The sequence below is a fragment of the Mustelus asterias genome, chromosome 2 (genome assembly GCF_964213995.1).
Source record: "Mustelus asterias chromosome 2, sMusAst1.hap1.1, whole genome shotgun sequence".
Classification (NCBI taxonomy): domain Eukaryota; kingdom Metazoa; phylum Chordata; class Chondrichthyes; order Carcharhiniformes; family Triakidae; genus Mustelus; species Mustelus asterias.
In genome coordinates this window covers 9,456,251-9,473,367 of record NC_135802.1, presented here as the reverse complement: position 1 = coordinate 9,473,367, position 17,117 = coordinate 9,456,251, and the positions used below count along the sequence as shown (strand labels likewise).

General features: G+C 47.1%; 1 protein-coding gene across 1 annotated transcript in view; it reads right to left on the bottom strand.

Moving 5' to 3' along the window:
* Nucleotides 1-5,414: 5,414 nt before the first annotated feature.
* Nucleotides 5,415-17,117, bottom strand: part of LOC144504360 (E3 ubiquitin-protein ligase TRIM7-like) — a 31,672-nt gene continuing 19,969 nt past the window's right edge. The window contains exons 4-6 of the mRNA XM_078229568.1: nt 16,056-16,078; nt 11,176-11,309; nt 5,415-5,935 (exon numbers count right to left, since the gene is read on the bottom strand). Coding sequence (XP_078085694.1) covers nt 5,415-5,935; nt 11,176-11,309; nt 16,056-16,078 — 678 coding nt within the window. The remainder of the gene's footprint in view (nt 5,936-11,175; nt 11,310-16,055; nt 16,079-17,117) is intronic.

Below are 17,117 nucleotides of genomic sequence, written 5' to 3'. Positions count from 1 at the left end.
CACTCCATAGATGTGCGGGTTAGGTTGACTGGCCATGCTAAATTGACCCTTAGTGTCAGGGGGACTAACAGGGTAAATATGTGGGGTTATGAGGATAGGGTCTGGGTGGGATTGGTGCAGATGAAGGATGGCCCCCTGCACTGTAGGGATTGTACAAGAAACAAGAGTTCAATTTGCAGCAAGGTGGTTGACTCTAAAGTGTCTTTTGAAATGGTCTAGCAAGCTACTCAGTTGCAATCAAGGAGGTGACTCCCCATCACCTTCTCGAGATAGTTAGGAGAGTAAATGCTAGCCTTACCAGTGACCCCCTACATAAGACCATAAGACATAGGAGCGGAAGTAAGGCCATTCGGCCCATCGAGTCCACTCCACCATTCAATCATGGTTGATTTCAACTCCATTTACTCGCTCTCTCCCCATAGCCCTTAATTCCTCGAGAAATCAAGAATTTATCAATTTCTGTCTTGAAGACGCTCAACGTCTCGGCCTCCACAGCCCTCTGTGGCAATGAATTCCACAGACCTACCACTCTCTGGCTGAAGAAATTTCTCCTCATCTCTGTTCTAAAGTGACTCCCTTTTATTCTAAGGCTGTGCCCCCGCGTCCTAGTCTCCCCTGCTAATGGAAACAACTTCCCTACGTCCATCCTATCTAAGCCGTTCATTATCTTGTAACTTTCTATTAGATCTCCCCTCAACCTCCTAAACTCCAATGAATATAATCCCACGATCCTCAGACGTTCATCCATGAATGAATGAAAAAGCTGCCCATGTTTGATGTGGAATGATTAATCGCCATACGAATTCATGGAATTCAGAGCTGAAGAACGGAGCAGACATTTGAAAGCCTTGTGAATAAAACTTGTGTAACGAGTGTCATCTCTGCGTATCTCCAAGATGTTAAATATACAACAACAGGGGCTGCACAAAATGGATCTTCATGCATTGGGTTGATTCTGATCAGCTACCAAATCTGCCCTGTATTTGCCCCGAGTTCCATTTCACAAACAAAGGAGAAGGCAACTCAACAGGTGGAAGATTCACCCTTTATTTACTGAAGAAAACTTTGACACCAGAGGGTTAGTACACAGCATTTCCAAAGGGTTTTTGATAAAACGAGTCAGTGAAAATATCTGGAGCAGAGGAATCCACCAATAGCATAATGAGGGAGGCGGTGGTGTAGTGGCAATGTCACCGGACTAGTAATCCAGAGAGCCACGCTAATGTTCTGGGGACCCGGGTTCGAATCCCACCACAGCTGCTGGTGGAATTTGAATTTAATTAATACAAAGTGTAATTTAAAAACTGGTCTCAGTAATGGTGACCTTGAAACCATTGGCGATTGTTGTAAAAACCCATCCGGTTCATTAATGGCCCTTTAGGGAAGGAAATCTGCCGTCCTTACCCGGTCTGGCCTACATGTGACTCCAGAGCCACAGCAATGTGGTTGACTTTCAACTGCCCTCAGAAATGGCCGAGCGAGACACTCAGTTCAAGAGGCAATTAGAGATGGGCAATAAATGCTGGTTGGCATTGCCAGTGATGCCCAAATCTCATGAAAGAATAAAGTTGAAAGGATATTGTTAGAAATCAGTAACAATATCCCCAGTTCACCCAGATACCACTGGATTGGTGACACAACCGTTTCAGGTCAGGGCGTTTTTGTTTCGTTGTTACATTAACAATTCCTCTGCCCCTTCAAAGTTAGGGATAATTATTCACAACACATCAGTCGATAGTAAGTTCTAACAATTGGGCGGCACGGTAGCACAGTGGTTAGCACTGCTGCTTCACAGCTCCAGGGTCCTGGGTTCGATTCCCGGCTCGGGTCACTGTCTGTGTGGAGTTTGCACATTCTCCTCGTGTCTGCGTGGGTTTCCTCCGGGTGCTCCGGTTTCCTCCCACAGTCCAAAGATGTGCGGGTTAGGTTGATTGGCCAGGTTAAAAATTGCCCCTTAGAATCCTGAGATGTGTAGGTTAGCGGGATTAGCGGGTAAATACGTGGGGGTAGGGCCTGGGTGGGATTGTGGTCGGTGCAGACTCGATGGGCCGAATGACCTCCTTCTGCACTGTAGGGTTTCTATGATTTCCCTTACAGATATGATTATTTTTCCACCCACACTGTACCTTCCCCACCCCCACCACCCTGCCACCTGATACATTTTGTTATACTCTAGAGGCTTAAATCAGTTTTTCTGGCCTCTAGACTTCATGATGGGGGTGCCTGGGTTGGGGGCTATGGTTGGCCTTGCCAGTGATGCCCAAGAGTTTTCTGGTGAATGAGTTGATTCTCACAACGTGACAGTCGCATCTCAGATCAGTAAACCAACAATTGACTGGTTTTAGACATTCCCGCCAACCCAAGCACCCCAAATATTCCTGTGTGATGGGAGGGGGGACTCTCAGGATATCTGGGCGCAGTGGTTAGCTGCTGCCTCCCAGCGTAATCCGGGTTCGATTCTGGCCTCAGGTGACTGTGTGGAGTCTGCATGTTCTCCCCATGTCTGCGTGGGTTTCCTCCGGGTACTCCGGTTTCCTCCCACACTCCAAAGATGTACAGGTGAAAATATCTGGAGCAGAGGAATCCGCCAATAGCATAATGAGGGAGGTGGTGGTGTAGTGGCAATATCGCCGGACTAGTAATCCAGAGAGCCACGTTAATGTTCTGGGGACACGGATTCGAATCCCACCACAGCTCCAGGTGGAATTTGAATTTAATTAATACAATGTGGAATTTAAAACTGGTCTCAGTAATGGTGACTTTGAAACCATTGTCGACTGTTGTAAAAACCCATCCGGTTCATTAATGTCCCTTTAGGGAAGGAAATCTGCCGTCCTTACCTGGTCTGGCCTACATGTGACTCCAGAGCCACAGCAATGTGGTTGACTCTCAACTGCCCTCAGGAACGGCTGAGTAAGCCACTCAGTTCAAGGGGCAATTAGAGGTAGGCCATGATAAATTATCCCTTAGTGTCCAAAGATATGCAGGTCAGGTGGATTGGCCATGCTAAATTGTCCCTTAGTGTCCAAAGATGTGTAGATTAGGTGGATTGGCCATGCTAAATTGCCCCTTAATGTCCAAAGATATATAGATTAGAGTATTAGCAGGGTAAATATGTGGGATTACAGGGTAAACCTGGAAAGAGATGGTGCAGACTTGATGGGCCGAATGGCCTCCTTCTGCACTGTAAGATTCTATGATTCTATCTAACCCACGCTGACAAACGGGATCGCACTCTTGTGGGGGAATTGGACGCGGAACCCAGTTCCCGGCAAACCTAACAGTACAAGAGACTGTAAGGCATGTAAGTAAGGCACAAACCACGTGGGTAGTCGGTACATCTCATGGTTACTGGTGAGGATATCTTTGTTGGAGAAGATTTGGATTTGAAGATTCATCTGGAGTAACTCTGTGGCTCAGGACTCTGTCCTCAATAGGCTGTTCCCAAAGCCGCACACCGAGACAAACACCAACTGCAGCCGGTGGACCATCAACCCGGTAAAGAGGGTCTTTGTCCTGCCCGAATCTCGTTGGTCCAGTGAAAGGGAAACTGTTGATGAGTGACACTGGCATCGTCTAAGGTCCAGGACTAGTTGCTGAGGGACGCACTAATGTCCGGGCAGCCAGTGTAAATACTCAATGGGGAAAGGCCACAGAGGCCTTCGGACCACAGTACACCCAGGGACTGGGAACCTGTAACTGACCCCTGGGGCTGGATGCTTCACGTGATATGTATATACCCTGCAATTGAGGTGCCGCTCTGTAATTACAGAGTGCCACACTCTGTAATGAAAGAAAGTGAACTCGATTACACTTTTCCTAATGTCACATTTGAACTGTGGCACAGTGGCACACAGGTGGCATGGTGGCACAGTGGGTTAGCACTGCTGCCTCACAGCGCTAGGGACCCGGGTTCAATTCCAGCTGCGGGTCACTGTCTGTGCAGAGTTTGCACATTCTCCCCGTGTCTGGGTGGGTTTCCTCCGGGTGCTCTGGTTACCTCCCACAGTCCAAAGATGTGCGGGTTAGGTGCATTGGCCGTGTTAAATTGCCCCTTAGTGTCAGGGGGATTAGCAGAGTAAACATATGGGGTTACGGGGGTGGGCCTGGGTGAGATTGTTGTCGGGCCGAATGGCCTCCTTCTGCACTGTAATGTGGAGATGCCGGCGTTGGACTGGGGTGGGCACAGTAAGGAGTCTCACCACACCAGGTTAAAGTCCAACAGGTTTGTTTGGAGTCACAAGCTTTCAGAGCACTGCTCCTTCATCAGGTGAGGAAGGAGCAGAGCTCCAAAAGCTCGTGATTCCAAATAAACCTGCTGGACTTTAGCCGGTGTGGAGAGACTTCTTATTCTGTACTGTCGGGATTCTATGATTCTATGTACATATAATTACGTATACGTATAATTTGTATATTTTATGAATGAAGTAGATTTTTGGAAGATCCCATTGTAAATGTGATTTTTAGCCTTCCCACCATGTCCCCCCCCGCCGTGCCCACTCACCCCTCCCTGCCAGCCATCAAACCCATGGGCGGGTGCTTGAGTGAATTCCGCCCAATGTGTCTTTCAACCCAATCAGGAAATCTGCCGTCCTTACCCTGTCTGGCTTATCTGTGACTCCAGGCCCACAGCAATGCCCCTCTGTAATGGTCCAAACCCAGCAAACCACTCAGTTATATCGAAGCAACACAAACTAGAATTGGAACCACCGTGGATCAGGAAGATCATAGAATCATAGAAATCCTACAGTGCAGAAGGAGGCCATTCGGCCCATCAAGTCTGCACCAACAACATTCCCATCCAGGTCCTGACCTCATAATCCCACATATTTACCCCACTAATCCCTCTAACCTATGCATCCCGCACTGAGGGGCAATTTTAGCATAGCCAATCAACCTAACCCACACATCTTTGCACTGTGGGAGGAAACCGGAGCACCCGGAGGAAACCCACGCAGACACGGGGAGAATGTGCAAACTCCACACAGACAGTGACCCAAGCCGGGAATTGAACCCAGGTCCCTGGCGCTGTGAGGCAGCAGTGCTAAACACCGTGCCGCCCCTTCTCAATTAGGAATGGGTAATAAATGCTGACCTTGCCAGTGATGCTCACATCCCAAGAACAATTATTTTTAAAAATCATTAACATTAAGAAAGGAAACATTAATCGGGGTTGATGCAGTGGAGGTGTTTTTGCTTGTGGGGGAGACCAGCAGCAGATGTGCCTTTCCAAACAATATCTAAAAGCCACTCACCAGAAAATCCCAGAGAGTGACAAGGACTGATTGAGATGATAAGCATAGGAAGTTAGATCAGCAAAAGAAGATTATGCTGAGGTGGGAGGAGCTCGAAGTGAAGATTAAACACCAGCGTTGACCTGTTGGGCTGAATGGCCTGTCTATGGAATAACCCAACTAGCACAGTTTTATGGAGGAAATGTAGAAACAAGAAAATGCTGGAAACACGGGCTCGATAAACTCGGTTCGAAATGTGTACAAGTGTTGGAGAGTGTCGGCAACCTGGTAAAATGCCACATAGCCCGACTCGTAGTCTAACTCAACTTGGAACCTGGTGTATACCGGTTCCTTAATGACGTCAGTGTGGAGGCCATTGTGGCTGGCAGTGAGTGTGCCGTGATTCAGGTGGATGCACCAGGCTTTGCCCGAGTTTGTTAAGTCAGAGCACTCGCCCTCCCGTGCTATGCTCCCGTACGCTATCCCTATCCCCCAGGCAATGCCCTCGGCCTGCACCACCCAGGAGTGGTACCCCGAGGTGAAACTCTGGCAGCAGAGGATCTGACGGTGGGTGCGGAACCTCTCGGGATTGGACGGGTAAGGCTGCAAATCGTAGCCAAACGACAGCGAGCGGGCATCTTCAGAGACGGTCAGGAACCAGTAGGCAGTTTTGGTGTCCAGGGTGAGGCGTGCCCATTCACCTAGGGAAGGAAGGAGATGCAGATAGTTAATCCACGACCAATGACAGCAGGATAGAGTTGGCAGTGTGGCTCCTGCAGCCCACTGCTGCCAACAACAACAACCTCCACACCAAACAGTGTTGAAATGAATCGGTAATTTGGATTTCCTTTGCAAACGTAATTGCCAAAAGCCACGTTTCCATCTTGTTTGGTAAAAATTGTGCTATTTGCCAGCCTTGCTAGACCCCACGCACCCCGGGACATTCTCTCTTCCACCTTCTTCCGTCGGGAAAAAGATACAAAAGTCTGAGGTCACGTACCAACCGACACAAGAACAGCTTCTTCCCTGCTGCTGTCAGACTTTTGAATGGACCTACCTCGCATTAAGCTGATCTTTCTCTACACCCTAGCTATGACTGTAACACTACGTTCTGTACCCTCTCTTTTCCTTCTCTATGAACGGTATGCTTTGTCTGTATTTTTTTATTCATTCGTGGGACTTGGGCATCACTGGCTGGCCAGTATTTATTGCCCATCCCTAGTTGCACGAGGGCAGTTGAGAGTCAACCACATTGCTCTGGAGTCACATGTAGGCCAGACCAGGTAAGGATGGCAGATTTCCTTCCCTAAAAGACATTAGTGAACCAGATGGGTTTTTCCAACAATCGACAATGGTTTCATCGTCATCAGTAGATTCTTAATTCCAGATTTTCTTTTTATATTGAATTCAAATTCTGCCATCACCCGTGGCGGGATTCGAACCCTGGTCTCTAGAACATTGGCTAAGATTCTGGATTAATAGTCTCGTGATAAATACCACTAAACCCTCGTCTCCCCTACTCTCCGCTAGTCTGTATAGCGCGCGAGAAACAATACTTTTAACTGTATGTTAATACATGTGACGTTAATAAATCAAATCAAATCAGAATTATACAGCAGCCCCAATGCAGTAAAACATCCCAAGGTGCTTGTGGGTAGGCAGGAAGTGAGAGAAGTTAAAGGGGCAACTGTTGAGTGAGAGAAGAAGTTGAGCCACACGGAGAGGAGGTGGGACAATGTTGGCTCGATTCTCTCCCCATAGATGCTGCCAGACCTGCTGAGATTTTCCAGCTTGTTCTGTTTTTATCCCAGGGTGCTTCACAGGATCAGAATTTTAATAGACAATAGATGGGCAGAAAGGGGGGTAATCAGTGCTGCTTAAATTAACCCCCCGTCCCTGTCCATAACAACTGATATTTCTACATCAGTCTGCATCTGTTTTCATCCACAGTCTCCATGTCTGTGTGTGCCTGTATCGATATCTCCGTGTCTGTGTTTTAGTCTATATCTCTGTGTGTGTGCACACTTCTATCTATAATTGGTCCGTGTCTTCACCTGTTTATCATAATATGATTCTACACTGAGGGAGGCCATGCTAGCACATAGAAACTAGAAGCAGGAAGAGGCCATTCGGCCCTTCGAGCCTGCTCCACCATTCATTTTGATCATTGGCGACAGGGCTTTGTTATCACATCAGAATAGTGCTGACAGTGCAGCACTCGCTCAGCTTTGCAGCAGAGTAGATGCCCACATTGGTTTTTTTATTCAATCATGGGACATGGGCGTCGCTGGCTGGCCAGCATTTATTGCCCATCCCTAGTTGCTCTTAGAGGGCAGTTGAGAGTCAACCACATTGCTGTGGCTCTGGAGTCACATTTAGGCCAGACCGGGTAAGGACAGCAGATTTCCTTCCCTAAAGGACATGAGTGAACCATAGAATCATAGAATCCCTACAGTGCTGAAGGAGGCCATTCAGCCCATCAACTCTGTACCGACCACAATCCCACCCAGGCCCTATCCCCGTAATCCCACACATTTACCCTGAAACTAGGGTCAACTTAGCATGGCCAATCAACCTAACCCGCACATCTTTGGACTGTGGGAGGAAACCGGAGCACCCGGAGGAAACCCACGCAGACACGGGGAGAACGTGCAAACTCCACACAGACAGTGACCCAAGGCCGGAATTGAATCTGGATCCCTGGCGCTGTGAGGCAGGAGTGCTAACCACTGTGCCACCGTGCTGTACAGATGGGCTTTTCCGACAATTGATTACAATCTAACTTCCAGATATTTTTTATTAAATTCAGATTCCACCATCTGCCCTGGCGGGATTCGAACCCGGGTTCCCAGCTGTGCACTTGAACCCACAACCTTCTGACTCGGGCAAGAGTTCTACTGACGGAGCTACAGTGGAGATAGGGACAAGTTCAGCAAGGGAATTCCAGAGCTTAGGGCCCAGATAATGGAGGTGGGGTGGGAGGTGAATGTAGGTTGGTGAGCGCAGTGGGTGCTGGGTGGGTGGGAGAGTTGGGTTTCTGGCAGCAGAGGTTTGGATGAGTGCAACTTTAACGGAGAGTGGATGATGGGAGGCCAGGCATTGGGATATTCAAGTCCGGAAGAGTCTGGTAGAAGAGGACTTCTACAGCGGATGAGCTGAGACAGGGGTGATCTTACAGGGAAAAAAGGAAAGATTGCATCTCTTTCGCCACCACCAAACTCACTAAAGCTCTTTACATCCAATGATGTATCCCCTCTGAGCCCTCTGTCAGTTATCTGAATCTGTGTGTCTGCTAACAAAGAACAAAGAACAGTACGGCACAGGAAACAGGCCCTTCGGCCCTCCAAGTCTGTGCCGCTCCTTGGTCCAACTAGACCAATCGTTTGTATCCCTCCATTCCCAGGCTGCTCATGTGACTATCCAGGTAAGTCTTAAACGATGTCAGCGTGCCTGCCTCCACCACCCTACTTGGCAGCGCATTCCAGGCCCCCACCACCCTCTGTGTAAAAAACATCCCTCTAATATCTGAGTTATACTTCGCCCCTCTCACCTTGAGCCCGTGACCCCTCGTGAACGTCACTTCTGATCTGGGAAAAAGCTTCCCACCGTTCACCCTATCTATCCCCTTCATAATCTTGTACACCTCTATTAGATCTCCCCTCATTCTCCGTCTTTCCAGGGAGAACAACAACCCAATCTCTCCTCATAGCTAAGACCCTCCATACCAGGCAACATCCTGGTAAACCTTCTCTGCACTCTCTCTAACGCCTCCACGTCCTCTGGTAGTGCGGCGACCAGAACTGGACGCAGTACTCCAAATGTGGCCTAACCAGCGTTCTATACAGCTGCATCATCAGACTCCAGCTTTTATACTCTATACCCCGTCCTATAAAGGCAAGCATACCATATGCCTTCTTCACCACCTTCTCCACCTGTGTTGCCACCTTCAAGGATTTGTGGATTTGCACACCTAGGTCCCTCTGTGTTTCTATACTCCTGATGACTCTGCCATTTATTGTATAACTCCTCCCTACATTATTTCTTCCAAAATGCATCACTTCGCATTTATCCGGATTAAATTCCATCTGCCACCTCTCCGCCCAATTTTCCAGCCTATCTATATCCTGCTGTATTGCCCGACAATGCTCTTCGCTATCCGCAAGTCCAGCCATCTTCATGTCGTCCGCAAACTTGCTGATTACACCAGTTACACCTTCTTCCAAATCATTTATATATATGCTCAGTGGAGTCAATGGACCAAATGGCCTCAATCTCTCTGGACTGAAAATCTTCTTTGGTGTTTCCAGACGGTGAGAACCAGGCTGTGGCCTTTGCTTTATTGGAAGTAGTTCAGCCGTTCATGGCTCTGTGAGATCCTCACTTCATCAAAATGTGGAATCCAATCAGATTCCTGAGATTAAGAAATCCCTGAAAACAGAAAGATTAATTCCCTGCACTGTCGTCATTGTTACATCTGAGGGACAGTCTGGGGGAAGCTCTTTGCTACAGTGACTCTTGGGCAGCCAGTGCTGTTCACTGCTTGCCATTCCAGTTTGTTACATTGTCCCTACTCAATCTCCGCTGATTTGCCTGTGCATTTTTCAGTGATAGTTTCCTTTCATTATGCATCACCCCATTCATTTTCTGACATATACTCTTTCCAGCTGTATCTTATCCTATGTTCATTAGCCTTGAAAAGTTCACATTTTTCTGACACATATTGGAAACAATTTGCTGCATGAAACATTCTCCTCAACTTCGCATTGAATTTTTTTTTGACTTATTCGCTTAAATCTACATCCGACTGTTAAAAGTTTAAAGTTTATTTATTAGTGTCACAAGTAGGCTTACATTAACACTGCAATGAAGTTACTGTGAAAATCCCCTAGTCGCCACACTCCGGCGCCTGTTCGGGTACACTGAGGGGGAATTTAGCATGGTCAATGTACCCAACCAGCACGTCTTTCTGACTGTGGGAGGAAACCGGAGCACCCGGAGGAAACCCACACAGACACGGGGAGAACGTGCAAACTTCACACAGACAGTGACCCAAGCCGGGAATCGAACCCGGCGCTGTGAGGCAGCAGTGCTAACCACTGTGCCACTGTGCCGCCCCCAACCCCACATACCTGCACTCTTGCCAGTAAAAACAAGTTTCTCTTAATTTTTAGATCACAATCCCTCAGGATTAAATTTCCCCTCAGCCCTCTTTACTCTAAATGCCAGCTTCTACCGTCTCTCCCCCTATCTGAGTCTGTCATTCCTCTTCCGTTGTTAGGGCACCTTTCTTTACCTTTCTGACTACAGAGTTCGTTTTTACATAAAGAAAGACTGACTTGCATTTATATAGCGGCATTAATGACCCCCACTGAATTCCCAAAGCACTTTACAGGCCATGATTGGGGATTGGTTGTAAACTGTTGTAAAAACTCATCTAGTTCACTAATGTCCTTTAGGGAGGGAAATCTGCCGTCCTTACCCGGTCTGGCCTACATGTAACTCCAGAGCCACAGCAATGAGGTTGACTCTTAACTGCCCTCTGAAATGGTTGAGCGAGACACTCAGTTCAAGAGGCAATTAGGGATGGGCAACAAATGCTGGTTGGTCTTGCCAGCGTTATCCACATCCCGTGAAAAAATACCGGGAGCAGCAGCTTTCAAAGAGGAAATGTATAGATTCCAGAATGAAACACTGGGGAAGTGGGACTAGCTGACCAACCCATTGGAAAAGCCAATTTTAGCACGTGGAGCTGAATTGCCTCTTCCTGTGCTTTGATTCTCTGGCCTGTGATCTGTCCGTATCTATCTTGTCTGAACGCCTGCCTCTAATTGTACTTTAGCCTCTGCTAAAACATGTCTCCTTTTCTTCAAGGTCTTAAGGATATTGTCCAGCTGTGCACAAGGTTTATTGTGGCTTATATTTACAAGATGCACCTTCTTACCTATCATGTTGAGTATAATGGTGTAATAGACCATCGATTTGTCGATCAGCGACTTGACTTGTTCAGATACAGAACGTACATTGAAGGTGTCCTTGTGGACAGCCGGCATCACTTCAACCTGAAGCTCATTTGCTCTGGAATGAAAGGAATAAAAACCACTCGCGTTTAGACATTTTTAAACATGATGCACCAAAATGTGGTCAAGCTCAATTTGACACCGAGTTACTTTAGGAAACATAGAAACTAGAGGCAGAAGAAGGCCATTCGGCCTTTCGAGCCTGCTCCACTATTCATTATGACCATGGCTGATCATCGAATTCAATATCCTGATCCCCCCCCCTTCCCCCATATCCCTTGATACCTTTGGCCCCAAGAGCTATATCTAATTTCTTCTTGAAATCAGACTACGTTTCGGCCTCAACTACTTTCTGTGGGAGTGAATTCCACACATTCTCCACCCTCTGGGTGAAGAAATTTCTCCTCACCTCAGTTCTAAAAGGTTTACCCCTTATCCTCAAACTATGACCCCTAGTTCTGGACTTCCCCACCATTGGGAACATTCTTTCTAAATCTACCCTGTCTAACCCTTATAATTTTATAAGTTTCTGTGAGATCCCGTCTCACTCTTCTAAACTCCAGTGAATATAATCCTAACCGACTTAGTCTCTCCTCATATGACAGACCTGCCATCCCAGGAATCAGCCTGGTAAACCTTCGCTGTGCTCCCTCTATAGCAAGGACATCCTTCCTCGGATAAGGACACCAAAACTGCGCACAATACTCCAGGTGTGGCCTCACCAATGCCCTATACAATAGCAGCAAAATATCCCTATCCCTATACTCAAATCCTCTCGCTATGGAGGCCAACATACCATTTGCCTTCTTTACTGCCTGCTGTACCTGCGCGCTTACTTTCAGCGACTGATGCACAAGGACCCCAAGGTCTCGTTGAGTATCCACCTCTCTCAATTTACACCCATTCAGGTAATAATCTGTCTCCCTATTATTGCTACCAAAGTGAATAACCTCACATTTATCCACATTATACTGAATCTGCCATGCAGATGTCCACACACTCAGCCTGTTAGTGAATCACAAAAATATACAGAAAACCCATTTCGACCATTGTACCTGTGCAGACTGTTAGAAAGAGGGAGATCTTATTGAACCAAATACAGCACTCTTTCCCCAGAACCCTGCTGCCAAGTATTTATCCAATTTCTTTCTGAAAGCTATGATTGAATCTACTTCCCGTTCAGGCAGGGCAGTGCGGATTGGATAGAAATTAAGAGGTGATCTAGCTGAGGGGTTTCTTTTACGAGGTGTGGGTGTCCCTCACTGGCCAGCATTTATTGCCCATCCCTAGTTGCCCTTGAGAAGGTGGTGGTGAGCTGCCTTCTTGAACTGCTGCAGTCCACGTGTTGGTAAAGTTTTTTAAACTTTAAAGTTTTAAAGTTTATTTATTAGTGTCAAAAGTAGTACATTAACACTGCAATGAAGTTACTGTGAAAATCCCCTAGTCGCCACACTCCGGCACCTGTTCGATTTGATTTGATTTGATTTATTATTGTCACATGTATTGGGATACAGTGAAAAGTATTGTTTCTTGCACGCTATATAGACAAAGCATACCGTTCATAGAGAAGGAAACGAGAGAGTGCAGAATGTAGTGTTGCAGTCATAGCTAGGGTGTAGAGAAAGATCAACTTAATGTGAGGTAGGTCCATTCAAAAGTCTGATGGCAGCAGAGAAGAAGCTGTTCTTGAATCGGTTGGTACGTGACCTCAGACTTTTATATCTTTTTCCTGAAGGAAGAAGGTGGAAGAGAGAATGTCCGGGGCGTGTGGAGTCCTTAATTATGCTGGCTACTTTGCCGAGGCAGCGGGAAGTGTAGACAGAGTCAATGGATGGGAGGCTGGTTTGTTTGATTGTTTGGGCTACATTCACGACCTTTTGCGGGTACACTGAGGGAGAATTTAGCATGGCCAATGCACGTTTTTTTGTTTGGACACCCACAGTGCTGTTAGAGAGGGAGTCCCAGGATTTTGACCCAGCGACAGTGAAGGAACAGCGATTTGTTTCCAAGTCTGGATGGCGAGTGACTTGGAGGGGAACCTCCAGATGGTGGTGTTCCCAGGTATCTGCTGCTCTTGTCCTTCGAGATAGGAGTAGTCGAGAGTATGGAAGGTGCTTCCTAAAGAACCTTGGTGAGTTAATATTCCATCACACTCCTGACTTATGCCTGGTAGATGGTGGATAGGTTCTGGGGAGTCAGGAGGTGAATTACTTGCCAAAGAATTCCCAGCCTCTAACCTGACTTTGTATTAATATAGCTGATCCATTTCTGTTTCTGGTCAATAATAGAAAGTTTACGGCACAGAAAGAGGCCGCTCGGCCCATCCTGTTTGTCCCGGCTGAAAAATTAGCAACTCAGCCTCATCCCTCTTTCCAGTATTCGGTCCGTATCCCTGCAGGTTACAGCACTCGAGGTGCAAATCCAGATGCTTTTTAAATGTGTTGAGGGTTTCTGCCTCTCCCACCCTTCCAGCCAGTGAGTTCCAGACCCCCCACATACACAATCCTCTGGGTGAAAGACCTTTTCCTCATCTCCCCTCTAATCTCTCTCCCAATCACTTTAAATCTTTGCCCCCCAGTTACTGATCTCTATGCTAAAGTAAACAGGCCCTTCCCATCCACTCTCTCCAGGCCTCTCACTATTCTGTACATCTCAATCTAATCTCCCCTCAGCCTCCTCTGTTCCAAGGAGAACAATCCCAACCTCTCCAATCTTTCCTCATAGCTGCAATTTTCCAACATCCTTGTAAACCCCTCTGAGCCCTCTCTAACACAGTGACATACTTTCTGTAATGAGGTGACCAGAACTAAACACAGTGCTCAGGTTGTGACCTAACAATCCTCTCCACAAGATGTTGATAGTGGGGAACTCAGCAATGGTAATGCCATTGAATGTTAAGGGGCGATGGTTAGATTTTTTCTTGTTGGAGATGGTTATCGCCTGGCATTTGTGTGGCATGAATTTACCTGGATATTGTCCAGGTCTTGGACATGGGCTGCTTCAGTATCTGAGGAGTCGCGAATGGTGCTGAACATTGTGCAATCATCGGCGAACATCCCCACTTCTGACTTTATAATGGAGGGAAGGTCATTGATGAAGCAGCTGAAGATGGTTGGGTCGAGGACACTCCCCTGAGGGACTCCTGCAGAGATGTCCTGGAGTTGAGATGACTGACCCTCCACAGCCACAACCATCTTCCTTCCTACCAGGTATGACTCCAATCAGTGGAGGGTTTCCCCCCGATTCCATTCACTCCAGTATTGCTCGGGCTCCTTCATGCCACAATCATCAAATATGGCCTTGATGTCAAGGGCTGTCACTCTCACCTCACCTGTGGAATTCAGCTCTTTGGTCCATGTTTGAACCAAGGCTGTAATGAGGTCAGGAGCTGAGTGACCCTGGTAAAACCCAAACTGGGCACCACTGAGCAGGTTATTGCTGAGCAGGTGCTGCTTGATAGCACTGTCGATGACCCATTCCATCACTTTACTGATGATCGAGAGTAGGCTGATGGGGCGGTAATTGGCCGGGTTGGATTTGTCCTGCTTTTTGTGTACAGGTCATACCTGGGCAATTTTCCACATTGTTGGGTAGATGCCAGTGTTGTAACTGTACTGGAGGAGCTTGGCTAGGGGGGTGGCAAGTTCTGGAGCACAAGTCTTCAGTACTATTGTCGGAATGTTATCAGGGCCAATTGCCTTTGCCGTATCCAGTGCCTCCAACCGTTTCTTGATATCACGTGGAGTGAATCGAATTGGCTGGGGACTGGCACCTGAGATGCTGGGGACCACTGGAGGAGGCCGAGATGGATCATCCACTCGGCACTTCTGGCTGAAGATTGTTGTGAATGCTTCAGCCTTATCTTTTGCACTGATGTGCTGGGCTCCTCCATCATTGAGGATGAGGATATTTGTGGAGCCCCCTCCTCCAGTGAGCTGTTTAATTGTCCACCACCATTCATGGCTGGATGTGGCAGGACTGCAGAGCTTAGATCTGATCCGTTGGCTTTAGAATTGCTTAGCTCCGTCTATCACTTGCTGCTTATATTGTTTGGAGCACGGGTAATCAATCCTGTGTTGTAGCTTCACCAGGTTGACACCTCATTTTTTGTTGTGCCTGGTGTTGTTCCTGGCATAGCCCCGTGCACGCTTCATTGAACCAGGGTTGTTCCCCGGGCTTGATGGTAATGGCAAAGTGGGGGATATGCCAGGCCATGAGGTTATAGATTGTGCTGGAGTACAATACTGGGCGGCACGGTGGCACAGTGGTTAGCACTGCTGCCTCAAAGCGCCAGGGACCCAGGTTCAATTCCTGGCTTGGGTTACTGTCTGTGTGGAGTTTGCACGTTCTCCCCGTGGCTGCATGGGTTTCCTCCGGGTGCTCCGGTTTCCTTCCACAGTCCAAAGATGTGCGTGTTAGGTGGATTGGCCATGCTAAATTGCCCCTTAGTGTCAGGGGGACAAGCTAGGGTAAATGCATGGAGTTATAGGGATTGTGGTCAGTGCAGACTCGATGGGCTGAATGGCCTCCTTCTGCACTGTAGGATTCTATGATTCTAAGTTGGTGGCCTACAGTGCCCCACGGATGCCCAGTCTTGAGTTGCTAGACCTGTTTGAAATCTATTCCAGTTAGCACGGTGGTAGCGACACACAACACGATGGAAGGTATCCTCAATGTGAAGACAGGACTTTGTCTCCACAAGGACTGTGCGAGAACTTGCTAATTTTAATAACCGTTCTGATAGACAAGTGTGCAGATTGTTGAGTTGCAGTAATTATTTGCTGTACAATAGAATGAAACTTACCTGGAAATGAGTTGTCTCGATTTCTGATGGGACAAAAAAAGAGAGAGAAAGTTAGAGCATTGACTTGATACCGTGAAATAAAACAAAGTTAGACTGTTATTAGACTGATCCAATCTTAAAAGTTTATTTTTAATCATTCGCAAGATGTGGGTGTCGCTGGCTGGGCCAGCATTTGTTGCCCATTCCTAATTGTCTCTTGAACTGAGTATCTCGTCAGCCATTTCAGAGGATAGTTAAGAGTCAACCACATTGCTGTGGTTCTGGAGTCACATGTAGGCCAGACCGGGTAAGGACGGCAAATTCCCTTCCCTAAAGGGCATCAGTGAACCAGGTGGGTGAGTTAAGTGTACCCGAGTAAGGTGTGAAGCCCCAGCATCACTCACTAGAGGGATACAGGCACTTAGTGGAGCCACCTACAAGCCTCAACTTGTAACCACAGCAACACTCCCAGCTGCCTGTTAATATAAAAGAAGTTTGACCATAAAAAGTCATGACCATAGAACATTAATGTTTGTGAGCAGGAAATATGTACTCAAACTTGATGTTTAATATACCAGTGGGTTGTACATGTGATACACCATGCACAAAATTCAAGTAAAAGCAAATTAATGGACGGGGAATGATTGTACACAGATATAATTCAGGACCCATTTCAAATACATTTTGTTATTAATTTTTAAATAAGTTTTGCATTTTCTTCAGACTTAGATACTGAAAGTTAACAGCAATTTGTGAACCAGATCCGGTTAAAATGTAGGAATTTCTCTGCCGTACACACTGAGGACCCAGCAACTGAGCAACAACAGCACCGCCGGTGGTAGGTGGCTGTCATTACACTGTGACATGTTTACATAGGCTGTTTCCATTATAAATCTGGACATAGGAATTTATGATGGGGAGCAAAAAGTGACACAAAAGTGTGACAGTGAGGATTTTGTATATTGGAAGTGAGCACGAATCCAAGAGTTTCGATATGCGATCAGTTAACCACCACAGAGTTACATTTCATAGAATCATAGTGTCAGGGGGATTAGTAGGGTAAATACGTAGGGTTACAGGGAT